This window comes from Aquarana catesbeiana, linkage group LG01 (assembly GCF_042186555.1).
Source record: "Aquarana catesbeiana isolate 2022-GZ linkage group LG01, ASM4218655v1, whole genome shotgun sequence".
NCBI lineage: Eukaryota > Metazoa > Chordata > Amphibia > Anura > Ranidae > Aquarana > Aquarana catesbeiana.
In genome coordinates this window covers 687,584,876-687,602,709 of record NC_133324.1, presented here as the reverse complement: position 1 = coordinate 687,602,709, position 17,834 = coordinate 687,584,876, and the positions used below count along the sequence as shown (strand labels likewise).

At 40.0% G+C, this 17,834-nt stretch overlaps 1 protein-coding gene across 1 annotated transcript in view; it reads left to right on the top strand.

Annotated features, from left to right (window-relative positions):
* Positions 1–17,602, top strand: part of ANXA5 (annexin A5) — a 45,163-nt gene extending 27,561 nt beyond the window's left edge. The window contains exons 8-13 of the mRNA XM_073603433.1: positions 3,432–3,488; positions 3,642–3,735; positions 10,302–10,397; positions 12,491–12,549; positions 16,196–16,318; positions 17,022–17,602. Of these exons, the coding sequence (XP_073459534.1) occupies positions 3,432–3,488; positions 3,642–3,735; positions 10,302–10,397; positions 12,491–12,549; positions 16,196–16,318; positions 17,022–17,084 (492 nt within the window). The 3' untranslated portion in view covers positions 17,085–17,602. The remainder of the gene's footprint in view (positions 1–3,431; positions 3,489–3,641; positions 3,736–10,301; positions 10,398–12,490; positions 12,550–16,195; positions 16,319–17,021) is intronic.
* The last annotated feature ends 232 nt before the right edge of the window (positions 17,603–17,834 follow it).

Sequence of the window (17,834 nt, the reverse complement as noted above, 5' to 3'; positions counted from 1 at the left end):
CCTTTCTGATGCTTTGCCAGGCTCTAACTGCAGCTGTCTTCAGTTGTTCTTGTTTGTGGATCTTTCTGCCTTTTAGTTTTGCCTTCAGCAAGTGAAATGCATGCTCAATTAGGTTGAGATCAGTAGATTGACTCGGCCATTGCAGGCTATTCCACTTCTTTTCCTTCAAAAGTTCCTGGGTTGCTCTTGCAGTGTGTTTTGGATCATTGTCCATCTGTACTGTGAAATGTGATCCAATCGACTTTGATGCATTCGACTGAATCTGGGCTGACCGTATGTCTCTAAACTCTGCAGAATTCATTTGGCTGCTTCTGTCTTCTGCCACATCATCAATAATCACCAATGAACCAGTGGCACTGGAAGCCATGCATGCCCATGCCATCACACTGCCTCCACCATGTTTTACAGATGACGTTGTGGGCTTTGGATCATGAGCTGTTTCAAGCCTTCTCCACAATTTTTTTCTTCCTGTCATTCTGGTACAGATTAATCTTAGTTGCATCCATCCAAAGAATGCTTTTCCAGAACTGGTCTGGCTTTTTTAGAGGTTTTTTGGCAAAGTCTAGGTCTTCAGGCTTATGAATGGTTTGCACCTTGCGGTAAACCTTCCTTCTTTCTTTGCTCTCTTGAAGTCTTCTCTTGATTGTAGACTTTGACTTCACTTGTTTGGATGTTGTGAATGGCTTTTACTTTACCACAAAGAGGATCCTGTGATCATCCACCACTGTTGTCTCCTGTGGGCGCCCAGGCCTTTTTATGTTACTGAGCTCACCAGTGCATTTTTCTTTACTCAGAATGTACCAAACTGTTGATTTGGCCACTCCTAACGTTGCTGCTATCTCTCTGATGGATTTGTTTCATTTTTGAAGTCTTACAATGGCCTGTTTCACTTGCATGGACAGTTCCTTTGATCGCATGATTTAGGTTCACAGCAAGAGATTCCAAATGCAAATACCACACTTAGAATCAACTCTAGATCTTTTACTTGCTTAATTGTTGAAAAAATAATGAAGGAGTAGCCCACATCTGGCCATGAAAAAGCTTTTGATTCAATTGTCCAATTACTTTTGGTCTCTTGAAAATGGGGGGATAGCTATTCGTAAGAGCTGTAATTCTTAAACCCTTTTTACAATTTGGATGTACTGTACATACACTCAAATTAAACCTGAGTGTGTGTACGTTCAGCCCATATCCATTATATAACTATAGCTTGAATATGTTTTTGGTAAATACCTGAAACAAACTAAAATTGTGTCCAAATATATATATATGGACCTAACTGTATATACACCTCCAATGTCCATATTTCTTTCAAAGAACAAATCCTCGTCTTCCTTTTTTTTTTTTTTAATTTTTTATTTGGGATGTGGAATAATGGGGAATTCTCTGTGTCGTGTGTGTGTGTGTTTTTGTTTTTTTGTTTTTATTATTATTTGTTTTGTTTTTTTTAAATACCTGAACCCTAGTTGAGTTGTTGTTTTACAGGATTTAAATAGCACCAACAGTTTACACAGAGCTTTACAATATGAGGGCAGACAGAACAATTACAATACAATTTAATACAGTAGAAATCATATTGCTCGTTACAGCTAACAATTGAAGAGTTGTTTTTTTTTTTTTTTATAAAATGGCAAAACCCTATATACCAGACAGTCTTACGCATTTATTGTGCTGGACAGTTGCACTTTATTTTTTTTCTAGCAAAGAAAACCACTTTTAAACAGGAATCTATAAAAAGTGTGTGTGTGTGTGTGTATGAGTGAGTACACCCCTCACATTTTTGTAAATATTTTATTCTATCCTTTCATGTGACAACACTGAAGAAATGACACTTTGCTACATTGTAAAGTAGGGAGTGTACAGCTTGTATAACAGTGTAAGCTTGTTGTCCCCTCAAAATAGCTCAACACAAAGCCATTAATGTCTAAACCGTTGGCAACAAACGCGAGTACACCCCTCAGTGAAAATGTCCAAATTGGGCCCAATTAGTCATTTTCCCTCCCTGTTGTCATGTGACTTGTTAGTGTTACAAGGTCTCAGGTGTGAAAGGGGAGCAGGTGTGTTAAATGTGGTGTTATCGCTCTCACTCACTCATACTGGTCACTGGAAGTTCGAAATGGCACCTCATGGCAAAAAACTATCTGAGGATCTGAAAAAAAGAATTGTTGCTTTACATAAAGATGGCCTAGGCTATAAGAAGATTGCCAAGACCCTGGAACTGAGCTGAAGCATGGTGGCCAAGACCATACAGTGGTTTAACAGGACAGGTTCTACTCAGAGCAGGTCTCGCCATGGTCGACCAAAGAAGTTGAGTGCACGTGCTCAGCATCATATACAGAGGTTGCCTTTGGGAAATAGATGTATGAGTGCTGCCAGCATTGCTGCAGAGGTTGAAGGGGTGGGGGGTCAGCCTGTCAGTGCTCAGACCATACGCTGCATCAAATTGGTCTGCATGGCTGTCCTCCCAGAAGGAAGCCTCTTCTAAAGATGATGCACAAGAAAGCCCGCAAACAGTTTGCTGAAGACAAGCAGACTAAGCACATGTATTACTGGAACCATGTCCTGTGGTCTGATGAGACCAAGATAAACATATTTGGTTCAGAGGGTGTCAAGCATGTGTGACAGCAGCCAGGTGAGGAGTACAAAGACAAGTGTGTCTTGCCTACAGTCAAGCATGGTGGTGAGAGTGTCATGGTCTGGGGCTGCATGAATGCTGCCGGCACTGGGGAACTGCAGTTCATTGAGGGAACCATGAATGCCAACATGTACTGTGACATACTATTGCAGAACATGATCCCCCTCCCTTCGGAGACTGGCCCCCAAACGCACCTCCAAGATGACCACTGCCTTCCTAAAGAAGCTGAGGGTAAAGGCGATGGACTGGCCAAGCATGTGGAGGAGAAGGGAGCGCAAGGTCTCTAACATCCACCAGCTCCTTGATGTCGTCATGGAGGAGTGGAAGAGGACTCCAGTGGCAACCTGTGAAGCTCTGGTGAACTCCATGCCCAAAAGGCAGTGCTGGAAAACAATGGTAGCCACACATAATATTGACACTTTGGGCCCAATTTAGACATTTTCACCTAGGGGTGTACTCACTTTTGTTGCCAGCGATTTAGACATTAATGGCTGTGTGTTATTTTGAGGGGACAGCAAATTGACACTGTTATACAAGCTGTACACTCACTACTTTACATTGTAGCAAAGTGTAATTTCTTCAGTGTTGTCACATGAAAAGATATAATAAAATGTTTAGAAAAATGTGAGGGGTGTACTCACTTTTGTGAGATACTGTGTGTGTGTGTGTGTGTGTATACAACAAAAATTGAAATAATTGGTGTGAAGTAATCTTGCCACATCTGCATATGATATTTGGATAGCACCATTATAAATAATTTACAGTTTTTTAAAGAGGCGTTTTTCTGTTTTTGCAGGGTAATAGGGACCCGGACTCTAAAGTCAATGATGCTCTTGTTGAGCAGGATGCCCAGGTCAGTGCATTTTTCATGTTGCTCTCCATGGTTGATGAGAGACTGACATGAATGTTTGTCATGCCTTGAAGGGATAATTTTGTGTTTTGGTGGTTGTGTATGTCTGCTTTTTGAAATTCAAACCAGTATGATGTTCATTTTTTATTCTGGTAGGATTTATTTAAAGCTGGGGAAATGAAGTGGGGCACAGATGAAGAGAAGTTCATTACTATTTTGGGAACTCGCAGCAATGCCCATTTAAGAAAAGGTAAATCGTTGTTAAATGAATGGCCTTTGTACTGACTCCTTCATTTATAAAGACTTATTAGCTTTGCAAATGGATCACATTTCTGTTTATTTTGTGGTATCATTTGAATTTCTGTAGCTATGCAAATGTTTTTCATGTGCCTTCTGGTTAGTTATTTTCTGAAATTCCTAGAAGCAATCTGGCTTCACTGCTTGAGTAGTTTTACATATCAAATTTGCATGAAGTGTTGGGGATGAAATGGTCCTATTTAATAAGGAAATGCAAAGTGCTATGATGATTTGCAAAGTGATGTGACTCGTACAACTGAATCAATTTAGTTGTATCCAGATCAATAAAATATGAATTCTAGTTAGTTGCCCTGGATTGCTGCATTTTAGACATTTATTAAATGACCTGCTGGAAAAGTGTCTTTGTTGGAGAGATTTTGAGATGTGTGCAGTAACCCATATCCGTGAATCAGATCTTCTATCTCATATTTCTGAATGTTCTAAACAATCAGTGCTTTAGGGTGAATGTAGAGAACCATTTAGGAAGCCCTTTGAGCTCTGCTCAATAAATGCAAAGTGCTTCCTCCCCCCCCCCCCCCCCCCCCATTAGCGGTTCCACTGTGTGCACATTGGATAGTCTGATCAATGTTGTTCCTGTTTATTCTTTAACATTTTAATAATTTCAGCTGTAAGCTACTTTCAACCAGCTTTTCATATACAGCTAAAATGGTATTGGTATTGGCTGCTTTAAACTGGTCAATTTTATTTGTTGAAAGTGTATTCCTAGAAAAGACAGTATTACTAGAAAATTGCCCATTGCAGGGGCTGTAAAAGAGACTTGGAAGATAAAAATGAGGAATCCAATATAGAGAGCGGGACTACCTTGTAATAGCCATGGCATGTGTCTGGTGGTAGTAATTCAAACACCTTGAAAATACCCAAGAAATAAAAAAAAACGCTGCTCATTTTAAAGTGCATGTAAACCTTAAAACAAAAATGTCATCTATTGCAGTTTACCATTCTAAAAGTGGTGGCAGATTAGATTAAGTCTTTTCAGGCTATTTAACCACCTCATTACAGGGCACTTAAACCCCCTTCCTGCCCAGACCATTTTTCAGCTTTCAGCGCTGTCGCATTTTATTTTGGTGGTATTTAATCACCGCTGGGCTTTTTTTTTTTTTTTAGTAACAAAATAAAAAGACCGATAATTTTTCTTAGTTTGTCAGTAAATTTTGTAAATAAGTAATTTTTCTCCTTCACTGATGTGCGCTGATAGGCTGCACTGATGAGGTGGCACTGATTAGGTGACACTGATGAGGAGGCACTAATATGCCGCACCTATGGGCACGGATAGGTGGCACTGGTGGGCACGGATAGGCAGCAGTGATGGGCAGCATTAATAGGCGGCACTGACTGGCATCACTAATGGGCACTGGTGGGCACTGATTGCTGGCACTTCTGGTGCTATATTGTAATCAGGACACTGATTAGTGCCCTGATTACATGTGTAGATGTCCCCAAGCGAGGAGATGCCCTGATCGGCTCTCCTTGCCGCACGCTCTGTCAGTGTGAGGCTAGGAGCGCCGATTACCGACATCTTCATGTTTACATGTGACCGGCTGTGGTTGGACACAGCTGATCACATGGCTAAAGGGCTATGGCTCTTTACAGAGAAGAGGGTCTGCGTGGCTGTTCTGGGATGACGTCATATGACATCGTCCCAGAACGAGGGCCGCCCCGCCCCTCTGTCATTTCACGGTGGGCGGGCAGCAAGTGGTTAAGAATATTTTTCATCAAGCACAGAAAATGCCTGTCAGTCTTACCAGAAATAAAGTTTTCTTGTCACTTCTATGAGCTGAAAATAGAGCATAAAAATTTGTATCTTTATTGTGTAAACTATCATTTCCACTAGCCCTCCATATAATGGAGAGTAAGGCGGTTAAAGTCCGGCCTGTTTGACAACCATGGTTTCCTCCATATATGCAGTGAAGAGGTGAACAGTGGGGTTGATTCACTAAAACTGAAGAGTGCAGAATCTGGTGCAGTTGTGCATGGTAGCCAATCGGCTTTTCTGTTATAACAGTTTTTACTGAAAATTTAATAGAGTGGCAAACAATCCTTGTCTTGCTCAAATCATTTAACAATACAAATACATAGGTAACAAAAAGGAAGGGAAGTTGGGGGAGCTTCGCGAGAGAAAGAAACAAGGCTTCACGATCAAGACAGGTTAACCTTGGTGGCTGCTATAGGCATAATAGCGAACATGAGGTCCAAATGTAACGTAGGTGTCTGAATAAAGGACACCCACAAGGCGTCCCCCAGATGGAAGAGAGGTCCCTCCTCGGGTAGCCTTACAGTTCCTTCCACCATACACCCATAATCCTAAAAGCTTTAAACAACAATATTGCGCAAACCTTTATGAAACAATTAAACTTTTATCTTGCGTTGTAGGCTACAGTTACTCTTTCCATTGTCAGAACACAATGCATTCTTTTATGGGAAATGTAACTCCCACTACCGATCATTTGTGAAAAATAAGTAAGGGGCTAAGGGGGGGGGGGGGGTTGGCTGGTGGAAAGAGAGTGAGAAAGCTAGAGCAGAAAAGGAGGAGAGTCCTTCCGGGAGTCTAATGCCAACCGTTCCTGGAATTAGCACTTTGTCTGGGACCTGCAAGTAGGCAAGCCAAGGAGATCATATTTTGTCGAAAAGACGTTTATCTTGCAAGACACTAACCATTTTTTCATTTGGTTTTATCCAAGTTAGTTTATGCTTCATTAAGGCTATGTCTATAACTGGACTTTTCCAGGCGGTTGCAATAGCAATTTTGGCTGCCAGGAACATGAAATATATTAAGGTCTGTGTATACCTTAGGACATTTTCGACTGGTTTATTCAGTAGGGCAATACTCGCATCTTTAATAATATTGAACAACGTAACTGAAAGCATAAAAGAGTGCGCACTCATCCAAAAACTGCGCACTTTAGGACAAGTCCACTATGTATGTAAAGACGTGCCTATCTGGGCACATTCTCTGAAGCAGGAGGCTGACAAGTCTGGAAACATTTTCGAGAGGTGTTCCGGTACCAAGTACCATCTCTAGCACACACTTTGTAGCTAGCCTAAATCAAAGCCACATTTAAAAAGCCAGTCCTCCGCCTCAGGAGATATGTCCAGGTCCCTCTCCCAGGCCATCTGATAATTCAACTTGGCTGTAGGGTTGGAGAATAGTTTAAATATAGCATTGAGATGCCCCAACTGCATAGGGACCTCCTGCATGCACCTATTTTCAAACATGGTGCATACTGCTTGGTCTGGGCTGGATTGCTGTAGCAATTTAAGGAAATTTATACATTTGCTGTGGATGGAAATTTTCCGCCAATCCACTTTTTTAAGTTCAGCTTGTTCAATTAAGCTTTGACCAAAAAAAAATCTGTCCACCCCTGCACCAGATTGTGCACTCTCTTGATTTGGTAAATCGTCCCCAGTGCTATTTTCAGAATTGCCAGGTGAAAATTTAAGGGAGAAATGTATGAAAATATAAAACTAATGCAGGCACCTAATCTAAGGACTGGTAAGATGTAATATTATCATTTTTGTTTTTAGGTTTAGAGGTTTTCACTCTATAGCATCTAATAAATCATTCATTTAAATACATATGAACATAAAAATAATATTGACCCCAAGTTTTTTGTGTTTTTTTTTTTAATACACCTTTATTACTTATTACCCAGTGACCTTTTTCTCTTTTTAAATAGAGGTCTGAATTTGCCACATATGTACTCTTTCATTTCAGTAGGCTTAGCCAAGCCTTCCCGCATTTATTTCCTGAAAGAATTCAAAAGTATAATTTGTGAACTTTGTATATAAATATATTTGACATACTTGAGTCATTGTGGTCATTAGGCAGTGAATCATGTATCCACCCACCATAAGAAATGGAAAGAACTCTCCAGAGTTATTCACCCCTACGTCTAAAGGGGAATACTCCTAACCTTGCTGCTGTCAAGTAATTGGGACTTTTGTTTGCAACATACTGTTATTAAATCACAAACCTGGTCCCTACAGTCACACTCGGAGGTCAGCGTTTCAGTCTTCTGTTCTTTTTTCAGCTTGGAAATCAACATAAAAAAAAAATCAGAGTTCATGTGCACACAGGACGTTCGGCAAAAGCTTATGCTAGTTGGAAAATCTTACTACTTTCACAGATGGAAATGATTAAAATGTCTCAGACATGAGTATTCCACTTTTTTTTTTTTTTTTCATTTTCTTTACTTTACTTTTTTCTCGTGAAAAAAAAAAAAAAAAATCTGTACTATTTAAGGGTTGGTTCTATAAGCTTCCATAATGAACACACTGTTATAAAATATATGCAGCAATTAAGAGGTTCCACAAACAAGGAAACCTTCATTTTTATGTATTTTACATTACAATATTTCTAGCTCCTGCTGCAAATACCTGTCTTTTTGCCAAAGTCTACTTGTTTGTATTTCTATCTTTTTAACTTTATTATTCCCATTTTAGTTGTCTTTATTTCACTAGCTCTCAGCAGTTTATAAAGGAGCCTTGCAACCTCCGTGCATAATGTTGTTGTGTGTGTTTTTTTTTTTTTTTTTTTTTTTGTACTTACAATTTTCCTAAGGGAAAAATAATTCAAATGGTAAATTCTTTACGGGTCTGAGTTTTGTACAGATTTAGCTACTAAATTCCAGGCTGCTTTCTGCTTTTAAGAAAAGTTCTATCAACAACAAAAAGTACCTGGAAATAATTGACCAAGACTGGAGACTTGAGGCTCGTATACACTATAAGAAAAACGGGCAAATGTTTTTTTCGTCCGAGGAACTTTAGTACGATTTTCGTTTATAGGGTGTACACAACTTTTTTTTTTTTTTTTCCCAAATATATTTTTTTTATTGAGTTTTCAAACTTAGGGCAAGGCCCTAAAAAAGTACAGTAGTAACTTTAAACAGTGAAGGTCGCAGCCTCCTAACCATGTGTCACAATAGGTAGTAGTGTACAACAGAGCATTCAGTACGCATGTTGAGGATTCCATGACATGTACAGTTATTGCTCGGCTATGTAAGTCTAATACAGAAAAGTGTTAAAGATGATTGGTAGACCGTGTCTCTAGACTCCAGACAATTATTTTATCTAAAGAGTCAGATAAATGAATTAGGGGTAGCAACCGAAGTGAAGAAGCGAAAGAAAAAGAAAAGACAAGTACAGGAGAGGGGGGAGGTAAAGAGTGGTGGGGGGGGGAGGAGCAGGGAGGGTGGGAAGGGCGGCTTTTTGGGTGTATTTATCTCTGTGTTGAAAGTCAGCACAGGACCTCTATCTTGGATTGATCTTTAGTACAGGTCTCAAAGAGGGATTTACCTTCCTCCGAATGTATAAACATGTTTCAGACAGTCCAAGTTTTCTTGTAAGTTTCATGTCTGTCTTGGGCTGTCATTATCAAGTCCTCCCATCCTGTTTATGTCTTCCACTTTCCGCAGCCACACTGCTGTGGTCGGTGGACATTGTTGTTTCCAGAGTAAGGGAATGCAGGATTTAGCCGCGTTTGTCAGGTGACGTAGTAAAGACTTTTTATATATTCTGGGGGGTAGAATAGATATGTGGAGTAGAAAAAATGCCGGATCATTCGGGATCTGAAAGTCTGTGAATTTTTGGGAGATGGTATGAAGCGCTGTCCAGAAAGCTGTCAGCTTAGGGCAAGACCAAAACATGTGCAGTATTGTTCCTCTGTCCTCCCGGCAACGCCAGCAGTATTCTGCTGTGTCAGGAAAAATGATGTGCAGGCGACTGGGTGTTAAATACCACCTCGTCAGGATCTTATAATTGGTCTCCTGTATTTTGGTGCACAGTGAGGACTTGAGGGAGAAACTGATCATGTTCTGCTTTTGGGTTGTAGTAAAGGTGCGGTGGAGGTCTGATTCCCATTTTGCAATGCATGGTAGATTTGGTTGCTGGTACACAACTTTTGACAGCCGATTCTGACTTTTCGCACGAAAATTCCACATGGGACAAACTCCAATTTTTTTTTTTTCCCGTACGGAAACAGAACGAATGATTTTCGTTTAATGTACACTGTTTTTTTCCGATTTTCTTACATGAAAAATCAGAAAAAACTGTGCATGATCAGAAACAAAAAACGACAGAGGAAAGCCTTTGTCATATGAGAATTTTTGTACAAAATTTTCGCCCATCGGTTCCGATTTGCTGTGAAACAATGAGGAAGATCAGATGATCGTTTGCCTGATCTTATAGTGTCTACCCCACATTAAAGTTGACCTCCTAACAGGTATTAGAAAAGTACACAAGCTTTGCTAAAAACTGCTCTAATAAAGGTAGCGCACCCGAATTCCAGCCTGGTTGATTTTTGTTGTTAAATTCTGTGACCACTAAAACTGTTCTCATATACAGCATATTTGTTTAAATGCTGTAGCTAGCTGCTTGTCTGAAACCAGGGTCTGCTTAAAGATGTACATTAGACCATACATAGTTTAAGATCTCCATAGTGTCATTGATTTTACTACCTGGGATTTTGTGCTGATTCTTAGCATCTCTTTTTTGACATTTCAGTGTTTGATAGATACATGACCATCTCTGGCTACCAGATTGAAGAGAGCATTGATCGTGAGACATCAGGCAATCTTGAAAATATTTTGCTTGCTATAGGTAAGACTTGGATCCATTCACTCTACTCCTATAGCATAAAATTCAGTGTAAAAGAAGGGTAACCCGATAATTACAGGTGTAGTCAAAGCTTTACTTTTGACGTCGTGTTCCACAATTCACATAGGAAACCAGTGTGCATCATATTACATTTCTGTCTAGGGAGTACAGTACTAAAAATAAAGGTTTTCTATTGCGTGTTGGAAACTGTAACTGTTTGCAGTAGCCTATTACATGGATGGAAATGCAACTAGTTTTGTATTACTAATGAAAATATATATATATATATATATATATATATATATATATATTGCATGCAAAGCAATGTAAGTAGTAACACTGTGGAAAATAATTTTCTCTATGTGCTGATATTCTGTTAAATTATGCTAAATATTGGACAGGTTTATCGAGTCTGATTAGAAATAACCAATAAACAGGACCTGGGAATTAGCCCAGATTAAAGCAGACCTAAACACAAAAATACATTTTATTGTATGTGCATTGCATGTCTCTTCTGCAATATAGAAGCCTGCCTGTGCACAATTTTTTTTTCCAACTTTTAGTTCCACTTTAGCAGATTAGATGAAAGAGAATGAAGGAGAGTGTGATAGGGACTACACTCCTAATACATCTTAAAACCTCATGTGAAAACATAAATGGCACTTTTTAGGTGCCAAAGTTACTGCAAAAAAAAAAAAACAATTGTGAATTTAATAAAATGTGAATTTTGAAATATATTTTTGTTACAGCAACTGTGGCACGTGAAAAGTCCCCATTTAGGTTTTAGTTCCAATTTAAAACATTGACTGCACACACTGCCCCCCCCCACCCCCCCCCACCTGCACACACTTCACCTCCATCCCACCCTCCCCGTGCACGGTACCCCCCCCTTTTGCACACATTCTCTCCCCCTCCCCCATGCCGTAAACACACTTGGTTAAGGCTGATGCAGTCGCCTTTAACTATTGCAGAGTGCTGCCTCAGCTGTGGCCGGGTCACCTGCATTCTGGAAGAGTCAGCACTTTTATGATGGTTTGACTCTCTCCCGCAATGTTTACATTTCGGTCATGGCTGCTCTCACTGTTACCATAGGAAGCTCTGTGCAACTGGCTGAGAGCAAGTGGGGCAGCCTGAAGGGGGCCACCTTCCACAGCCTGCCATGTATCGGAATGAGTGTTCTGGCACTGGGCTCTGGGGCAGAGGCCTGTTCTGCGGGACACCAGAATTGATTTGAAATCCCAGGACAGTTCTGTAGAATCTGGGATGATTGGGAGGTGTGATTTACAATATTCACATAAACCTAAAGTGTTAAGTATGCATATTAGGCTTAGTATATAGTACGGGCAATTTATGCAATTTATGCACTCAGCAAATCTCTGTTCATGCTGTCTTTTTCATTGGATTACTGCAAAGCAGTCAAGGCAATCTGCATCAATTGACTAAGATCTCTATAATGGTATATCCTTACAGGAATTGTTTTCTTACAAAAATCTCCCTGAGGGTAGGAAAATGGTAAAATTTACTTAAAGGGGTTGTAAAGTTGTTTTTTTTTTTTTTTTAAAATAACAAACATGTTATACTTACCTTCACTGTGCAGCTCGTTCTGCACAGAGTGGCCCCGAACCTGGTCTTCTGGGGTCCCTCGGCGGCTGTTTCAGCTCCTCCCCGCAAGCATTTACCACCTTAATGCGAGCTCCCTCGCATGGTGGTGAGTGCTTGCGGGCGCGCTCCCGTGATACAGCCGGCGGCTATAGCCGCTCGCTGTATCACTCGGCCCCGCCCCCCGGCGCGCCGCGTCATCGGATGTGATTGACAGCAGCGCGAGCCAATGGCTGCGCTGCTTTCAATCCATCCACTGCAGCCAATCAGCGACCAGGCTGAGCTGCAATGAAGCTGACGAGGACGAGGAGCGAAGATTCGAGGCGTCAGGTAAGTAAAACGGGGGGGGCTGGGGGCGGCGGTACTGTCAAAAGTTTTTTCACCTTAATGCATAGAATGCATTAAGGTGAAAAAATTTTTACCTTTACAACCCCTTTAAGTGTTTGTTCCTATAGCCCTTGATATTTTTTTTAATCTACTATATATATGTTTTTTAGTGAAGAATGTTCGAAGTGTGCCTGGATATTTTGCTGAAACTCTGTACAAAGCGATGAAAGTAAGCAGACCTAATTTTTTTTTTTTTTTTTCCTCATATATTTTTTTTGTCTATTTAGCAGGGCTGCACTAAACACCATGCAACAAATGTCTATCTTGTGTTCTTTTCTGCTATCCTGTGCACTGATCCAGTTAGCTTTTTTCTATACATTAATATTATACATGCCTCCAATATACATTCACAACAGTTATCTCCTGTTAGTACAAAGGCGATCTAAAAGTGTTTATACCTAAAGTGAACCCGTGCTTTGTTCATGCAGGGCAACCCACCATCTTTACTTACATCCCTCCCTTCCTAGCGTAATACTGTATGCTCCACATTACTCCAATGGACTGCCAGAAGAGAAATTACCCAATACTGTCCTGGTATTGGGCATATATGACTCGTCCTTTCTTCCTCATGACAGTGCTGGTTCATGGCAATTAGCTCAGTGCTGTTTTTCCTCTCCTGAACAGATTGCTGAACAGAGCAAGGTGTGGGGTAAAGGGAAGGTGTATATATGATGCTAGGAAGGCAGCATTAAATAGTCACCTATACATTAACTTTTAACTACTTCAGCCCCGGAAGGATTTACCCCCTTCCTGACCAGAGCACTTTTTGCGATACGGCACTGCGTCACTTTAACAGACGATTGCAACGTTGCACCCAAAATTGACGTCCTTTTTTTCCCCCACAAATAGAGCTTTCTTTTGGTGGTTTTTGATCACCTCTGTGGTTTTTATTTTTTACGCTATAAACAAAAAAAAGAGCGACAATTTTGAAAAAAAAGCAATATTTCTTACTATAATGTACCGTATTTATCGGCGTATAACACGCACCCCAAGTTTAGGAGGGAATTTTAAGGAAAAAAAACTTACATTTAAATGCCCATCAATGCAGCCTCATCAGTGTTCATCTGCAGCTTTGTTAGTGCAGCCTTGCCCCAGTGTCCAGTGCAGCCTTGTCAGTGCAGCTTTGCCCCAGTGCAGCCTTGTCAGTGCAGCTTTGCCCCAGTGCAGCCTTGTCAGTGCAGCTTTGCCCCAGTGCAGAATTGTCAGTGCAGCCTTGCCCCAGTGCAGCCTTGTTCCCAGTGGTCAGTGCAGCCTTGTCCCCAGTGGTCAGTGCAGCCTTGTCCCCAGTGCCGCCGACATACACAAGTTTAGTGTGTATTTTTAAATATGGCGCCGTGGAGTTCGGAGGGACTCGGCGGCGCTCGTTCAGCTGAACGAGCGCCGCCGAGAACACAGTGACTGGGCGGAGCCGAGATACACATAGCCGAGGGTTCTCAGCTCTTCTCAACGCCGTTCACAGTCACGCCCAGTCCCTATGATGGACATAACAGAGGTCCAATGGCGGGAATGGGCGGGACTGTGAACGGCGCCGAGAAGAGCCGAGAACCCTCGGCTATGTGTATCTCGGCTCCTTCCAGTCACTGTGTTCTCGGCGGCTCTCGTTCAGCTGAACGAGCGCCGCTGAGTCCCTCCGAACGCCGTGGCACCATATTTAAAAATACACGTTATGTGAATGTCGGCGGCGATCGCTCCGATAGATCACAAAAATAGCGGGGATCGGCGTATAACACGCACCCACGATTTTCCCCTGATTTTAAGGGGAAAAAAAGTGCGTGTTATACGCCAATAAATACGGTATATCCCCCCCAATATATATATATATATATATATATATATATATATATATATATATATATATATATATATATATATATATATATATATATATATATATATATATATATATATATATATATAATGTCTTTCTCCATTTAGGCCGATATGTATTCTTCTACATATTTTTGGTAAAAAAAGAAAATCGCGTATATTTGGTTTGCGCAAAAGTTATAGCGTCTACAAAATAGGGGAAAGATGTATGTTTTTTTTTTTTTACTAGTAATGGCGGCGATCTGCGAAATAGTTATTATTATTATTATTAATATATATATATATATATATATATATATATATATTATATTTTTTATCGTGACTGTGACATTATAGCGGACACTTTTGACACTATTTTGGGACCATTGTCATTTAAACAGCCATCAGTGCTATAAAAATGCACTGATTACTGTGTAAATGACACTGGCAGGGAAAGGGGTTAAACACTAGGGGGCGATCAAGGGGTTAAGTGTGTCCTAGGGAGTGATTCTAACTGGGGGGGATGGGCTACCACTGACATGACAGCAATCACTGCTCCTGGTGACGGGGAGCAGTAGATCCCTGTCATGTCACTAGGCAGAACAGGGAAACGCCTTGTTTCTGCCACTCCATGACACAATCGCGGGCCCCCCCGGCGGACATCGAGCCCGCGGGCACGGTCACTGAGTACGTGGCAGGTGCACCCTGCCGGCGGCACGCATGCCCACAATGCTGCGAATTAAAGGGGACGTACCTGTATGCCTATTTGCCCAGCTGTGCTATTGTTCCTGACGTACATTGTCGTGCGCTGGTCGGCATGTGGCTAAACAAAATGGGTCTGGATAGAAATGTAGCTGTACTCCTTCTGGCTAGTATTCAGTAGCATACTGAAGCATGATTTCTGGTCTGTGTGCATTGGAACTAGGGATGCACAGATACAATTTATTGTACGAGTACCGATACTTTTTTGTTGTTGTTAGTACTCACCGATACCAATTACCGATACCTACCGCAACTGTTTTTTGTTTTCACTTCAGCTGTCAGCAATGGTACAAAGCATTGAAAAGTTATTTACAAATGAAATAAATAGATTTTTTTTTTTATTTTGTGCTTTTTCACTGTGAAATGTGTAAATATATGTTAATATTAATGTGTAAAAATATTCACTAACAAAGCAAACAAAACGTTTTAATTGTTTATCGTTTACAAAATGGACGTGAACAAAAAAAAAAAAAAAGAGCATGAAAATATTTAAATGGAGGAGAACAGGGAGTTAAGTAAGGCTGATTAGAGTAAATTAAGGGTTAATAGGGGGTTAAACAGAGAAAAATTCGTTCATTCCCACTGATAGCTCAAAGAACCGAGCCTGAAAGTACTAACACTTGTGCAAATACTTTTGTATCGGTACCGATACTAGTATCGGTGCAACCCTAATTGGAACCTTTCTCTGACTCGTGTGAGAATCAAAGATGTATACTGTATGTAGAGAAAATCTGACATTCATTGGTGAAACCTTGGAATGTTCTGAGGTTAAAAAATCAGCAGCCTTCTTTTCAACTCTAGACTTGGCCTAGCCATAGGAAGCAGGGGTCTTTTTTGTCAAACTGACTACTGTGGACCTGTGCCTAAGGCAGCCGAGTCAGAGATGAAAGCACCAAGTCTCAGTATATTCATACTGTAATATTTTCTCCTGGATTTATTTCCATTTTCTGAACACCTCCTGATCTTTATAGAAACTTCAAAAGAAACTGTAAGTGGAAGGACTCCTCCATAGTACATCCTAGCATTTATTTTTTCATAAAATGACTACAAAGATGACAAACCTTGTACACCAATGTACGTTATTCAGTTGTACCTAGGACAACATGTCTTAATATGATCCTAATAGGGAGGGAGTTATACTTTTCAGGACCATCCAGCAAATGTAAGATTTCATTCTTGACAATAATATAATGTAGGTTTATGAATGGCCCTTATTAGTATTTCATTGATATTTACCATCTGCACAGGGAGCTGGAACTGATGATGAAACCTTGATCCGAGTGATGGTTTCTCGAAGTGAAGTTGATATGCTTGATATACGGAAAGAGTACAGAAAAAATTACGGAAGATCTCTGCTTCAAGCAATAAAGGTAAAAGGCAAATGAAAACTTAGTTTTTATTCACCATGGCAAGTAAAGGGAACATCCCAGCAGTATGTATGTATGTGTGTGTGTGTGTGTGTGTGTGTGTATATATATATATATATATATATATATATATATATATATATATATATATATATATATATATATATATATATATATATATATATATATATATTTATAGTTTTGGCCTACTACTACTATCAAACATGTTAAATGGAACTTGACATAGTTATGTCCAACTTGGGTACAGTATATGTATTTATTGCAAAACATTAGCAAAAAAAGAACAGCAGTTGAAAGTCTGTGTCTTAGAGGAATATTTTTCTTTGCAGGAGAACAACCTTGGTTTTCCTCAGTTTAGAACCACATTTTTTTTTTTTTTTTTTATCTCACTGAGCAATTGTATTTTATGTATATATATTTTTTTTATGACACCTCGTGACAGATGCTGAAACAAACAACAAAAACTAAAAGTAGCTCGGCATACAGAAACAAATTGGTCTCTATATTTTACTGCACATCATTGCTGTTTGAGCTGTGCTAATGGATATACATATGTGTGTGTGTGTATTTCTAATATCTACAATACTTGATTTTCATACAAAGACAGAAAAAAACCTGTATAGTCTGCAGTATGTGGTAAGAACTTGAGTTGTGGTTTGTGTCTAATAGTTCTCTTTCTCCACAGGGTGACACATCTGGAGACTACAGGAATACACTCCTCCTTATTTGTGGTGGGGATGATGAGTAACACTTCCCTTGCCAAGAATACCACTAGTTCCATGTATTCCGTATCTTTTTAGAGCAGTTACAGTTTCTATGTTATGAGCTTTGTTACTTACTTGTTTGTCCTGTGTTACGTGATTTGCTATAATGCTGGAGAAGGTCTATTCTAAGAAGTGTCTTGTAAATTAGGAGCACATTGAAAGGCTTTTATATTGTCAGCTCTTAGACCAAAATATTTAAGTGTAACTAGTTTTCTAATCTTTAAACTAGATTTAAAGCCAGTTTAGTAGTCTTTCCTTCCTAATATAAAACAGGTGTAGTGTGTGTTTCTCAGTATTTTTCCATAGCCTGTGTTTTAAACGTCCAAAAATCTCTTCTTTTTAGAAAACCTGTTCTGTGGTTTTCTATACTTACATCCTACTATTCAGTGTTAGATTAGGTAGGTATGGATGTTGCACTAACAAACACATGACCACACTAGTCCTTGAAATGTATGTGGCTAACCTCTTTCCATCACAAGAAATAAACTTCATTTCGAACAGATCTTTCTCTCAATTTACTTGTTTTAATAAGTACAGAAATTCATTATTATTTAGTATAGTGGTATTTACCATGTGGCTGGCCTCATTAAGGGGTCCATTTTAAAATCAGTTGTATGGCCTTGCACATGGCTGTGTACAATTGGCTTCAGGAGTCCAAGGCCAACAGAACACAAAATGGTGAATGAGAAAATGACCTGTGACAGTCAGATGATTGGCTCTCTTCTATACATGGA